General features: G+C 28.1%; 3 protein-coding genes across 4 annotated transcripts; 2 read left to right on the forward strand and 1 right to left on the reverse strand.

Annotated features, from left to right (window-relative positions):
- The first annotated feature begins 547 nt into the window (after positions 1 to 547).
- LOC103570030 (speckle-type POZ protein) lies at positions 548 to 2,613 on the forward strand. 2 transcript variants are annotated; one of them, XM_008547618.2, is made up of 3 exons: positions 548 to 665; positions 730 to 1,784; positions 1,862 to 2,613. In XM_008547618.2, exon 2 carries the CDS (start codon positions 755 to 757, stop codon positions 1,748 to 1,750), a length of 996 nt encoding a protein of 331 aa, XP_008545840.2. In that variant the 5' UTR covers positions 548 to 665; positions 730 to 754; the 3' UTR covers positions 1,751 to 1,784; positions 1,862 to 2,613. The 2 variants fall into 2 exon arrangements, with proteins under 2 accessions (XP_008545840.2, XP_008545839.2); XM_008547617.2 differs by having other exon boundaries at positions 548 to 1,784.
- A 4,311-nt stretch (positions 2,614 to 6,924) lies between these two features.
- Positions 6,925 to 12,423, forward strand: LOC103570029 (cytoplasmic aconitate hydratase). The gene is made up of 11 exons (XM_008547616.2): positions 6,925 to 7,034; positions 7,218 to 7,310; positions 7,842 to 8,151; positions 8,221 to 8,614; positions 9,072 to 9,243; positions 9,307 to 9,524; positions 10,506 to 10,665; positions 10,742 to 11,355; positions 11,473 to 11,609; positions 11,685 to 11,832; positions 11,902 to 12,423. The coding sequence occupies exons 1-11, from the start codon at positions 7,028 to 7,030 to the stop codon at positions 12,319 to 12,321; spliced, it is 2,673 nt and encodes an 890-aa protein (XP_008545838.1). The 5' UTR covers positions 6,925 to 7,027; the 3' UTR covers positions 12,322 to 12,423.
- A 612-nt stretch (positions 12,424 to 13,035) lies between these two features.
- LOC103570028 (probable DNA-directed RNA polymerases I and III subunit RPAC2) lies at positions 13,036 to 14,022 on the reverse strand. Its single transcript, XM_008547615.2, has 3 exons — positions 13,950 to 14,022; positions 13,754 to 13,854; positions 13,036 to 13,321 (listed from the first exon to the last, which is right to left on the reverse strand). The coding sequence occupies exons 1-3, from the start codon at positions 13,965 to 13,967 to the stop codon at positions 13,129 to 13,131; spliced, it is 312 nt and encodes a 103-aa protein (XP_008545837.1). The 5' UTR covers positions 13,968 to 14,022; the 3' UTR covers positions 13,036 to 13,128.
- Between the last annotated feature and the right edge of the window lie 77 nt (positions 14,023 to 14,099).

A 14,099-nucleotide genomic window follows, 5' to 3' on the forward strand; every position in this document is an offset into this window, starting at 1 on the left:
AATTAACATTAATTTTGATTAATTAATGATCGATTTGAAATACTAAGATTTGTTTCACTTAAATTTCACTTCAATAAATACACTGATAATTAATATATTTTTTTTTAATTGGCAATTCACTTTTTTTCTACTAATTAAATTTAATTATGAATTCAAATTCTCCCGGGTATATTGCAAGCGCCCCAGTGCGCCGAGCGGAAAGAATCCGAACAGACAAGTGTCAAGTTTTAAATTTTTGAAAAAATGAATAAAATGTAAGTTGAATAAAAATTAAAAAATTCGTGTTTTGATCAATGAAAAGTGCGCGCATTTTTTAAAATTCCATTATTATAATTAATTTATTTATTTAAAATTAATAAATTATCTCATGTCTGCTAGATTAACACTCATTTAAATTTTCAAATTTAACTGAAATGAAAAAAAGTTTCATTGCAATTAAATTGTAATTAAAAATTTTAAGTTGTCATTTTTTATACAAGACAGCAGCACTTGTCAGTGTAGTAAAACAAAAGAATACATAACATATATATGTATATACATAAAACGGTTGAAGTCCGTTACACAATTAATTAGCAAGTACTGATTGTTGCAAGTTGAATCTTACAATTAATAACAATATAAAATACTATTTATATTAATATAATTATTGAAGAATTACAATCAAGGTGAATTTTTAATCCATTTACTATTTTTTTATTCGGCAAATTTCAAATTAATCAAAATGAATAGAGGTTATTCACAGCTGAGTGTTTCTATGATGAAGCATACGATTGTGTTTGAATGGAAAGTAGAAAACATCAAGACATTTATCGAAATGTTTAAAAATTCAAACGAGTGCATTCAAATATATTCACCAGAGTTTTCAGCAGGTGCCAAGATGAATGATCTGTGGCAACTCAAGCTGGTACTGAATGATCAATCAGATGATGATTATTGCATATCGTTGTATCTGATTCCCCTGAACCGATGCAATGATCAGCATAAAATAAAAACCGCATTTTCATTTTTTATCGTCGATGACAAGGGAGTTAAAGTTGAGATTGTAAAATTCAATAGAGTTTTTGATAAACATGAAGGCTGGGGTCTGCCGATTTATAAAAAAGAGGATTTGATTAAAGATGAAAGCACTTTCATGTGGGATCCATTTACTGTAGGTATCGAGCTGACTGTATTTGATTCTGACATCATGCCTTTTACTGTTGAATCATTGAAAAAATTAAAACATTCAATGGTATATGATTACAATCAACTGTTCCTAAGTAAGCAAGACAGTGATGTCATACTCGTGGTTCGGGATGAAGAGTTTCAGGCTCACAAATCAATTTTGAAAGTTCGTAGTCCAGTTTTCCGCGCGATGTTTACTGCTAACATAAAACCAAACACAAAAGACCGAATAAAATTACCTGACATGGATCCGGTAATTTTTAACAGCATCCTCGAATTTATCTACACAGACAAAGTACCTGACGTAATTACGGAAGAACTACTTGACGCTGCGGAGAAATTCCAGCTTGAATTACTCAAGAAAATTTGCGAAGAATTTTTTTGCGAGTCTGTATCTACGGAAAATGTTGTCTCCATGCTCATTTTAGCAGATAAATATAATGCGAAGCAACTGTTGGAATACTCGGTAGAGTTTATTGTCAGTAATGCTAAAAGTGTCATCGATACTCCAGCGTACAATGTTATGAAGAAATCATATCCATCTTTGATGGTATTGCTATTTGAAAAGTTTGCAGATTCTAAATAGTATTAGAATACTTGATATATATTTATTTTAATGTGTAAGTATGATAAATGACATTCATATTTAACGAGTCGGTCTTAATTTATTTGAATTATTTTTCTAATTTTATCACAGATGATAAGTGAGCAAATGAGTAGCAGTCGTACCTACGTTTTGTAGGATATTAAAATGAAGAAAGATAAAAAAAAATTTTAAGTACTCAGACTTTTTATGCTTGATAAATTTTTTAATTACTTACTATTATGTTTGAAAAATTTTAATTTGCCTCGAATGTTCTTGCTTTTAAAAGTTTGAATAGAAAGTGAAAAACATTTAATTTTCACAACTAGTTTACTCATGTCACTCTTGCCATAATTTTTTAATACTTAGAGATACTTAAATAATTATAGACTACACGAAAAAAAGATTTCTTGGTGCAAGGAATTTTTCGCATTATAAATTAAAGACAAAAATTTTCTAAGGATTAGAGAAAATTTTTTCTTGACCTAAGAAAATTTTTATTCTCAATTTATAATGCAAAAATTAAGGAACAAGTGAAAATTTTTTTCACCAATAAATCCTTTTTTTACAGTGTATAAATTATTTGTTAGATTAATTATTTAAATAAAATAATTAATAAGTTAAATAATAGATACAAGACTTTATAATCTCAAATAATTTTTGTCATGTCAATTATTAATTTAATTTGTTTATTTCAATTGACGTTTAAAAGAAAATTTAATTTTTAAAATCTTGTTTAGTTTAAATGTTGAAAAAATTTAAATATACCGCGGATTTTTTTGCGTTTGAAAGTTTAAAAAGAACGCACGTCACTCTTGCCATTAATTTTAATACTTCGAAATATTTAAATAATTATAAAGTACACAAAAAAAAGAATTTTTTGCCGCCAGAAATATTTTGCATTAGAAATTGAAAAAAAAAAATTTTTCTTAAATTGAGTAAAAATTTCTTTCGCCAAAAAATTCTTTTTTTTTTTGTGTATAAATTATTTGAGTTAAATAATAATTAATAATTTAAAAAACGCTTACAAGCCTTCATAATGTCAAATTATTTTTTGTGATGTCAATTGTTAATTTAATTTGTTTATTACAATTGACGTTAAAAAGTAAATTTATTATTTTTAAAATCTTGTTCAGTTTAAATGAAGTTAATTATTATTAAGGTTTTTGTAAAAGGTAGCATGTCAATTACTTACAAGTTGAGTAAATAAAATAATTGTGAAAAATTACGTACCAGTAGTTCCTGAGGTATTTTTTTAAGACGACGCGTGATTATGTCTCAAGGTATGATAATTATTTTTATAAACATTAATGATGTTGACTTCGGATACATGTATCGAACCCATTACTCCCAGTGACGAGTTGATAAATTTAACGTCAACCTGGAACTAATGAGTTCCAATGTGTATCTAACAGTACAAATATTAATTATTAATTAATTTAAGTGATGATAAAACGTCGCAGATTATACGAAATTAGAACTGTGATATAATTTCCAAGTCATATATCACCGCACTAGTTTCTTTTAATCAACGGCTTTAGTCTTCTTTAAATATAGAATAAAAATAACTCATAGGTTGATTATCTCGTTGAATATTTGCGGATAAATTTCTGCCTTGCTGATCTAGCTTTCTGTGTTTAAATATAACAGTATAGTTAGATCACCAAAGAAAAATTAGTCCGATGAATTAAAAATAAGTAAAATCGGCTGAAAATAAAATATTAACGATGATATTTAAAAACCGAAATACGCAGTCTACAATCTAGTCACAGTATGTAAATCTGTGACTGAATTGACACTGCGTTTTTAGATTTACCAAAAATATTATATTAAATCACTCGAACAATACTCAGTAAATATGATGGTGTCAGAAATTATTACGAGGCGCATAATACCCGGTGAGAATTAAAACCTCTCGACCGCAGTAAATACACCTAGAGTAACTTCGGATTTTTTTTAATTTTTCAGAACGCACTGAAACATTTAGTTGCCATGTCAGTATTCAAATACTTTGAATACTGACTGAGGTCCCTTGGGATCTTATTGTCAATTTATAACACACTATTATTCCCACTGCTTCTAGGCCCTTCTTAATTACTTTTTATCTAATGACACTTTTCATTGGTTCAAAAATTCTAATTACCTGAAGGGCAATCTCAAACAGTGCCCCCACTTTTTAAAAATTATCAATGACTTTCAACTCAGGCGTATCAAAATTTAATCAATTAATTTTAAAAAAGTTGATATCAATTAAACGAAATTTTAAATAAATTTCAGTCAAATTTTTATATCAATTTTATAATTTGAATTTTCAAATTTTGTGCGCTAAAATTTATTCAAAAATTTCCTTTGACTCCTAATTGATGACAACTGTAATTTTTTAAAAATTTATATCCGCGAAATTGTTTTTTTTTTTTTTTATTTAATATTTTAATTATTTTTTAATTAATGAAATTTTACTACGGTCATGACAGTTCGTCATTGAATATTTAAAAAAAGTGGGGAAACTGTAAAAATGCCTGCAGACAAAAATTATTACTCCCCACCACTTTTTACTACCGCCCTTCTCCCACTTGAATTACTATTTATTTTTTACTGATTAAATATACAAATTAACTTAGTACTTCATTTTCTAATTAACTTTGTCTAATAATTAATCAAATACTTGTACACTGTATTGAATAATAAAAAAGCTTAACAAAAATTTTTTTATTTTTTCTTAATTTTAGAGCAATTGCAGTAACAAAAGTAAATGTTATGACAGAAAAACTATGAAATAGCTTCCAAGCTACGTAAAATATAATATTTCTTACTATAATAGATATTATTGGATATGATAAAGCAGCTATCAAACTAATGACCATTAAAAATTACACTGTACTAAAACTCTGACGCATTCAGATGCTTATACTTAGAAATTCATTAAAATATAATTATCTAAAATGAAAAATGATTGAAAAATTTTAACTGAAAGAGTGAAATTGTAAAGTATTCAGGAACACATTTCACTCAGCATTATTTTTCATTTATCTTCGAGTAATTGTTATTCGTTTACTATAGACATGGAATCTCTATTGTAATTCAAAAGTAATTTATACCTGAATGCTATTTCAGCTGCCACTAAAATTACGTCCACTTAAAACTAAAATTTTATTAAAATATATTTAAATACGTCAGTCATTTATTTTAAAATGCACAAATAAATTTATTTTAAAGATATGTTGCATTATAAATAACAAAAACTTGTGACTGATTGCATGATGACGCGAGTCCACTCGGTTTGCTGATAATTGTTGATTCGACATTTTTTAAATTTGCACATTCTGTTAATTTGATACCAATGACCATATGACTGACTATCTATATATTTTTATTTATTCACAAATATATTTTTACTTTTTTTTATGAAACGTAAATTCAAAACAATTTGATGCTAAAATCACGTGTAAAAGTTTTTAGATTTCTTCAAAAAAATTATTTAAGAAATTGCACCTATGACCTTTTTAATTTTTTATATGCGCATTTTTTTTGATTTGTTGAAAAAAAGTTAAAAAACTGTTAATTGTCTACAAACTTCAAGATCATAACAATTTAATTGCATAAAAATTAACCATTGCATAAAAATTTCATTTTTAAATAAATTTTGAGACCTGAAGTAAAAGTTTGAATAGTTTTTCTAGATTTTACTGTGATGAAATATTTATGAAAAATATTTTTATTTTAAAAAATTATTAATAAATAATTCATTTTTAATGATTGTGTCAATTGTCAATTATCTTGTTTTTTGTTTTAGAGTTAAGAAGTAGATAAGAATTGAAGTATTTTGCCGCTGGCTTTCGTTTAGATCACAATATAATTATTATTATCATACGTAGACACTTTGAAATATTACTCTGATTACAATCAGCGTTCTGTAGCTATATATTAAACATTCTAACACGTGTATCAAAACTTCGTAGTCAAAGAATGTATGAGTGAATGCAGTAGACAATTGGAAATTTTTTAAATTTTAGAATAAATGAATAAAACTCAACTAAAGTAAAAATTAAAAAATGCATATTTAGATAAATGCAAAATTTGTACGCGCAATTTTTCAATTTCATTATTTTAACTAATATTAATTTATTTATTTCAAATTTTCTCATGTCTGCTATATTCACACTCGAAAGAATGCATATAAAACTAAAAAAAATTTCAATTACCAAAAATTGATTTTCAAAATTAATTTCGAAAACTATTAAGTTGTAGCTTTTTCGAAAAAAAAAAATTATCAATTCTTTTTTGAAAGACTTTAGTATAACTGCTCAATAATTATAATAAAAATAAAATTTTTTCTAAACATATTTTTAGTAATAACATAATTACAAGTATTTACAAAAATAATAAATGAAAAAAATCCTAGTCATTAAAATTCTATTAGTACAAATTACGTCATATTTTAAAAGAAAGCGGCGGCAGAAAATATTTTAAGTGATAAAATATTTCGAGCTCTGAAAATTTCTTGATGCCAATATCTGATAATATTCAAATATATACTGAACGTATATACTACATGTTAATGTAGAAAAATTTATCATTCTCAGTTAAAATAATTTCTCTACAAGTATTTATGAATATTTGCTACAAGGATTTACTATTTTTCTATTAAATTGTAAAATTCTCCGAATAGAATTTCGCCATCAATAAATTAAAATTCCTCATTAACCATATTTACTTTTCTATTTATAATTTAAACTTATAAACTACTTATTTTATAATACTCTGTCTAGATCCTTAATCTTCTTAAGTACTTACAGAAAAAAAAACACTCAATTATTTTTACAACCCGAGTTCTTGGATTAAATGTCGCCTATACAATTTAAAATTTTTCTTCAAATTTCATCAAGATCCCTTTAAAAAAAAACAATATTTAGTAAGTTAACTAATCATTGTTCTTTACTTTGATACAAATCATTGCATGTAAAGATACTGAATTGGAAATCCCAGTTCAGATAAATAGAATTTATTCCTAACGCTGCTATCGCGGTTTCCAGAGGCTGCGACAAAAAACTTTTAGCTACTGACGATAAAATTTAAAAATTACTAGTCGCTGGTGTTTAAAACCCAGCAGTAACGTACCCAGAGTTTTATGCACCCAATCTTCGTTTTTTATTTTGTTTTTTAGTATTTACTTGATTTATCTAGATAAATTAAAATGAGGAGGTCATGTAACAGTTATGTACAATGTAAACTTGATCATTCCACTTTCTACTGGTGTACGTGACACGTAGATTGTCAGTCATGGCAGGTAAGTTCTTTAAAAAATTTATTATTTGTAAAATATGTTTAGTTAATAAATTATTATTTTATCAGAATTATTCAAATAATTCTGATAATTCATAAATTCAAAATGTAATGTCATTATTGTCACGTTTTTATAGTAAACAAATTCTTTGTTATGGTTTTTGTAATTAAATCATTTTTTTTCCAGTGCCAAATCCTTATGATAATCTTCTTAAATCAGTTGTAATAAATAGCAAAGAGCGTAATTATTATGATGTCTCATCATTTGGAAAAAAATATGGTGGGTAATTTATGACCTCTTGACTCTACTTAACATCATTGAATTTTTTATCATGTCATTATATTATGTGTGAATTTGGCTGACAGTTTTTTAAAATTTTTTAACAAATTAAATTTTAGAATTATTAAAATGATAAAATTCGTACTTAGATTTAAAAACCAATTCGCGCATTTTTTTAAATTTCATTTTTTAAATTTATTTATTTTAAATTTATAAATTGTTCATATCTGGTTCATTCACACTCATTATGTCATAAATAATATGATATTGTCGTGTAATAAATTTATATGATAGTAAAAGTAACAGTCATTGAAAAAATTAATTTATTTTTAATAAAAAAAGTAAATACTGACAGGCAAAAATTTTATGATCTTTAAATTAGGAGACAATTTTTTTTTTTTTTCAATGAGTCAGTTACATAAAAAAAAAAAAATATGCACATGTAGAACTAAAATTGTAAGATGTCGGCTACTTCTAGCATCATTTAATTTATGTGATAATAATAAAATAATAAAATATTTAAATAAACAGATCGTTTGCCGTTTTCAATAAAAATATTACTAGAAAGCGCTGTAAGAAATTGCGATGGGTTTCAAGTTAAAGATAGTGATGTCAAAAAAATTCTTGATTGGGAAATAAATCAAGCGAGTGATGACGTCGAAGTTGCATTTAAACCAGCGAGAGTTATTTTACAAGACTTGACTGGTGTTCCGGCAGTTGTTGATTTTGCTGCAATGAGAGATTGCGTTAAAAGATTAAACGGAGACCCGAATAAAATAAATCCAATATGTCCTTCAGACTTGGTAATTGACCATTCAATTCAAGTCGACTTTGTACGGAGGTAAATAAATCAAGGATATTAATTTCATGAATCATTTAAATACTTATAAATAATTATAATTAATTACAGCGGAGATGCACTGAAAAAAAATGAGGACTTGGAGTTTGAACGTAATAAGGAAAGGTTTATATTTTTAAAATGGGGAGCTAAGGCTTTGAAAAATATGTTGATTGTACCACCAGGAAGTGGGATTGTTCATCAAGTTAACTTAGAGTACTTGGCACGTGTTGTATTTGATTCGGACGATTTACTTTACCCCGACAGTGTTGTCGGTACTGATTCTCATACCACTATGATAAATGGATTAGGAATTCTTGGATGGGGTGTAGGTGGAATTGAAGCTGAAGCGGTCATGCTTGGACAAGCTGTATCAATGCTATTACCCAAAGTTATTGGATACAAACTCGTGGGGACACTTAATCAATACGTCACTTCCACGGATCTTGTATTGACTATTACCAAAGTATATATTATTTATCAATTAAATACTTAAGGCTTTTCTCAGTCAGTCCCCACTTAAAAATTTTTTTAATGACTCGTGCCATAAGTATCAAATTTTAATCGATTAATTTAGAAGAATTAAAGCATTAAATGAGAAAAAAGACAATTTCGCTGAAATTTGATTTTAAAAAATTCATGTCAGTTTTATAATTTGAATTTTAAAATTTGGTAGGCTACAATTTATTCAATATTTTCTTTTAACTTCTAGTTGATAACAATTGTAAGTAAGTTTTCAAAAATTATATCAGTCGGCGAAATTTTTTCTCTTTCTAATTAAGGTTTTAATTATTATGTAATTAATTGATAAAATTTTAATACGTTTATGAAAATCGAGTCGTTGCATATTTTTAAAAATTGCGGTACTGTCTGAGAATTCTTGCAATTACATTAAATATTAATCTATTTTTTATTTTGTACAGAATTTACGTCAATTAGGAGTCGTAGGAAAATTTGTTGAATTTTATGGACCAGGAGTAGCAGAGTTAAGTATCGCGGATCGCGCAACTATTTCCAATATGTGTCCAGAGTACGGTGCGACCGTTGGTTTCTTTCCCGTCGACCAACAGAGTTTGAATTATTTACGACAAACTGGTAAATATCAAAATTGCAAATCGCGGGAAAATTTAAAATTTTAAAATAATAATTATTTATTAGGTCGCTCTGAGGAACATATCGACCGCATAGAAAAATATTTACGAGCCGTTAAAATGCTGAGAGATTATAATATCGAGTCACAAGATCCCGTATTTTCTGAAACAGTTACGTTGGATTTAGCGACGGTCGTATCAAGTGTAAGTGGCCCGAAGCGACCTCATGATCGTGTCTCTGTATCAGATATGAAACTTGATTTTAATCAGTGTCTCACAAACAAGGTAATTACTAAATCACTATAATCAAATAATTAAAATTATTTCACAAATTTAATAATCGATGATTTTCGATACATTTATCGGACCCATTACTCCCAGTGACGAATTTATTTCTAACGTCGTTCTAGGTATAATGAGCTCAGTTTTGTATCTTAATTACAAATTAAACATTTAAATTATTTATGTAAATACAATTTATAAATAATATCGAAGATAAATAATCGAAGACCACGGAGAACTAGGGCTGTGATGTGTTATCATAGCGACATATCACTTCCTTAGTTCCCTGCAATCCAAACGATTTTTTTTTACAAGCTGAAAAAAATTAAGAAAATTAGTCAGTGTAATTGATTAACTTACGAGTTTCACTTCTTTGTTATTCAGATGAATCTTGAATTTGGTAAATTTGCTATATGGAATCAAGTATTACATATAGCTAATCCACCAAAGGAAAATTCACAGGAAGTGTAAAACTTAATTTCCTAAATAATAATACACTAAATATTTAACGCTGATATTTATACACTTAATTACGAGTATAACATCTAGTCACAGATATTTAAAATCACTGAGACTAGATGTATACTACGTATTCAAATGTTAAATTATTATGAGTAACGAGGTTCTGTAAAAATTTAAACCTTAAGCCGAGACAAAGTTCGGATCATGAAGACTAGAGTATCTATTCTTGATGATCCGAAGACTTTAAGTTTCAGTCGACAACTGATTTTCTGTTGAAGAACATGCCAATTTATACCGTCTTCTTGCTCCCACTGCTTGGAAACCCTTCCTAATTGCTCATCACCTGTTTGCACCCTCTATTGGTTGAGGGACCTAAATTTACCTGGCAATTGGACATGAAAATGACAAACTCATCCCTACTTTTTTAGGCCACCGCCCTTTCCCCTACCCGAATTTGCAATTTACTTTTACTCATTTCTTTTTTTTGATTAGTGATTTTATTAGAAAAATTTTTTTTTACAGATAGGATTTAAGGGTTACGGATTGTCGGCTGATAAAATAAAAACTGAGGGTAAATTTATGTTTGAAGGCCAAGAATATACATTGAAACATGGTTCAGTAGTAATAGCCGCAATTACTAGCTGTACCAACACAAGCAATCCGAGTGTGATGCTCGGTGCAGGTAAATTTATATTACACAGAAAAAAAAAGTTGAACAAATAATTAATTTATAAATAAATAAATAAAATTTACCTCAGGTCTTCTTGCTAAAAATGCCGTCGACGCAGGATTGACTGTTGCCCCATACATAAAAACGTCTTTGTCACCTGGCTCTGGAGTAGTCACATATTATTTACGCGAAAGCGGAGTCATTCCAGCTCTCACTCAGCTCGGGTTCGACATTGTGGGGTACGGGTGTATGACATGTATCGGCAACAGCGGTCCTCTTGAAGACTCGATCGCCGAGACAATTGAAAAAAAAGAATTAGTATGCTGCGGAGTTTTGTCAGGAAATCGTAACTTCGAGGGTAGAATTCACCCAAGTACCCGAGCTAATTATTTAGCGTCGCCTTTACTCGTCATCGCGTATGCGATCGCGGGTACAGTCGACATTGACTTTGAAACGGAGCCTCTAGGACGTCGTGCCGACGGCAAAGATATTTATTTACGCGACATTTGGCCGACACGTGCGGACATTCAAGCTGTTGAGCAAAAGTACGTAATACCTGCGATGTTCAAAAGCGTTTACGATAAAATCGAGAAAGGCAGCAACCGCTGGGCGAGTCTCGTTGCACCAGAAGGCCAACTTTACCCATGGAATGAAGACTCTACATACATAAAACATCCTCCTTACTTTGAAACCCTTGAAAAGGTACAATACAAAATTTTCTATAAGCTCGAGTTTGCTTTTGAATGCCATGTCATAAAACAAGTTTACTGTGTACTTGATATTTTATAATTTACAATATTTTAAATTTTCATTTCTAAGGAATTACCGGAAATAAAACCTATTCGAAAAGCTAGAGTTCTATTGAATCTTGGTGACTCAGTTACAACCGACCATATAAGTCCTGCTGGAAGTATAGCTCGTAATTCTCCGGCTGCAAGATACCTGGCTAAGCGAGGGTACAATTACTTACTTACTTTTCTATTTTAAGCTCGAAACAATACAAATCTATTGTACGTATTCAAATATTTCAGTTTAACACCCAGAGAATTCAATTCCTATGGAGCTCGACGTGGCAACGATGCAGTAATGGTTCGAGGAACTTTTGCTAATATTCGTTTACTTAATAAATTTGTTGGAAAACCCGGCCCAAAAACATTATACTTACCTACTAATGAAGAGGTATATATATGTTACTTATATATATTTTAAAGAAAATTTAATTACTGTAAAATTTAAATATTTCTGCAGATGGACATTTTTGACGCTGCAGAACGATACGGAAAAGATAAAGTTCCATTGATAGCTTTAGTTGGGAAAGAATATGGGTCAGGATCCTCGAGAGATTGGGCAGCTAAAGGTCCGTATCTTCTGGGGATCCGTGCAATAATTGCTGAGTCTTATGAAAGAATCCATAGATCAAATTTAGTTGGAATGGGAATTGTTCCGCTGCAATATTTACCTGGGCAGACAGCCGATACATTGGGTCTTACTGGGGTTGAATTATTTGATATTGACATACCAGCTGATTGTCAGCCGCATCAACAAATTACTGTGCGTACTGACACGGGAAAAGAATTTACTGTTATTGTAAGATTTGATACGGAAGTTGATTTAACATATTTCCGACACGGTGGGATCCTTAATTACATGATTAGAACTATGATATAAATTTTTTTTTTAATTTATGAATTAGTCAAAATTTTAAGACCGAGATCTCGGAAATTTAAATTATAACATTCGTTAGATAAAAATTATATTTTAAATTTTACCCCGTTATTAATTGTGACCCTGAAGTTAGCAGACAATTTAAAATTTTCAAATTTTTTTTTTCAACAATTCGTTTACAAGAAAAAAAAAAAATAAAAATGCACATATAGAAAATTAATAAATCTATAAGTGCAATTTTTTCAAATATTTTTTTTTATAATTTATCGTCTTGAATAAAAATCCAAAAATTATGACGTCGGCTAACTTCAGTATCATAATTAATTTCTAATCATTTATTTCAATTTAAATAAATTTAATTAATGCTCGTTATGAACAATTACGTTGCTTAATGTTATCATTGCTTTTAATAAGAGATGATCTTGTAAAATTTAAAAATAAAATAATTAGCGTAGAATTTAAATAAAAATAAATGATTGATTTAAAAAGAAATAGAATAAAATTAAAAATTTTAATTTAAATCAATTACTAGAAAATTTATAAAAATTTACAAGATATCTCGATTTATTATAGCGGGTGGGTTTAAATTCATTATGATTTATCTTATTTAATTACTTTATACTGTTATTACATTTTAAGAACTTTTGTTATGGGATTTTTACAAATTTAATTAAATAAAATAATTTAGCTCATGATTTTTATCAATGAAATATTAATTTTTAATTAAATACTATAGTTCTTGTACAATAAATATTAATATTATAAAAATAAAATGTAAAAAAAAATTAATTATTTTATATATTAAAGAAGTTATTGTTGATTTACAAATGCTTCATATTTTTCAGTAAAAACCTGGTTAACATGATCACAAACTTCATCTAAATCTTTGAGACCACGTCTTAGTGCATCTATAGCACGTCCGTTTTTTTTCATTTGAATTCGAAAATGCATTTTAGCTTCTGCAGGATGTGGTACCGTGTAACCACAAAAATCAACGTCAGGGCTGTAATAAAAAGCAAGCAAATTATTTTATCAGCAACTTCCTCATTAAAAAAAAAACAATAATTATGTGATTAAAGTAAATAATTTATGAGCCTGAAGTTAGCAGACAATTGACAGAAAAAATAAAAATATGCACATGTAGAGAATTTAAAAAACTAAAGATGCAATTTTTTTTTTTAATTATCGATTTTGAAAAAATTTAAAAATTATTAGACGACTAATTTCAGTATCATAATTTTTAAAATAAATTTTTAGGGAAGTGGCGGCAAATTAAAATTTATAATTTTATTTTGACCATAAATTGGACATTTCGTCCCTTCATTGGGACATATCCTGGTGAAAATTAAATTATAATTTTAAATTTACTGTCCACCTGATAAACAAAATTAAAAATAAAATGTAAATAATTGTTTTTTAAATTTAAAATACGTACTAGTGCGCAATTATACTCCGAAGAGCATTTCCTAATGTATGTCCTTCGTCCTGAAAGACGAACGTCCGTGACTGATCACCAGATGATTCATCACCAGCTAACTATAGCACGAGATATTAATAAAATTAAATAATTGTAATAATAATTACTTGCAATGAAATTTGAATTTTTTTAGAAAATTAAATAAATTTCTTACCTCTGCGAGTCGGACCATTTTACACGTGGTTAGTTTTTATTATTCTATTACACTGTATCATAAAATGATAAACAATTGCACTTACTATAGATATATTTTAGCGCCTCTTGTGTCAAAAATTTGAAGCTCGTTTTTAAATCAAATTTATTT

Source organism: Microplitis demolitor, chromosome 10 (genome assembly GCF_026212275.2).
Source record: "Microplitis demolitor isolate Queensland-Clemson2020A chromosome 10, iyMicDemo2.1a, whole genome shotgun sequence".
Lineage (NCBI taxonomy): Eukaryota > Metazoa > Arthropoda > Insecta > Hymenoptera > Braconidae > Microplitis > Microplitis demolitor.

Bases quoted from the DNA above. Each gene is read 5' to 3' on its own strand.
- LOC103570030 (XM_008547617.2), top strand. From the start codon at position 722: ATGAATAGAGGTTATTCACAGCTGAGTGTTTCTATGATGAAGCATACG.
- LOC103570029 (XM_008547616.2), top strand. The intron at 9,244-9,306 runs GTAAATATCAAA...ATTATTTATTAG, and splicing joins GAATTATTTACGACAAACTG to GTCGCTCTGAGGAACATATC. The intron at 11,356-11,472 runs GTACAATACAAA...TTCATTTCTAAG, and splicing joins ACTTTGAAACCCTTGAAAAG to GAATTACCGGAAATAAAACC.
- LOC103570028 (XM_008547615.2), bottom strand. The intron at 13,322-13,753 runs GTACGTATTTTA...TTTTTATTACAG, and splicing joins CGGAGTATAATTGCGCACTA to CCCTGACGTTGATTTTTGTG.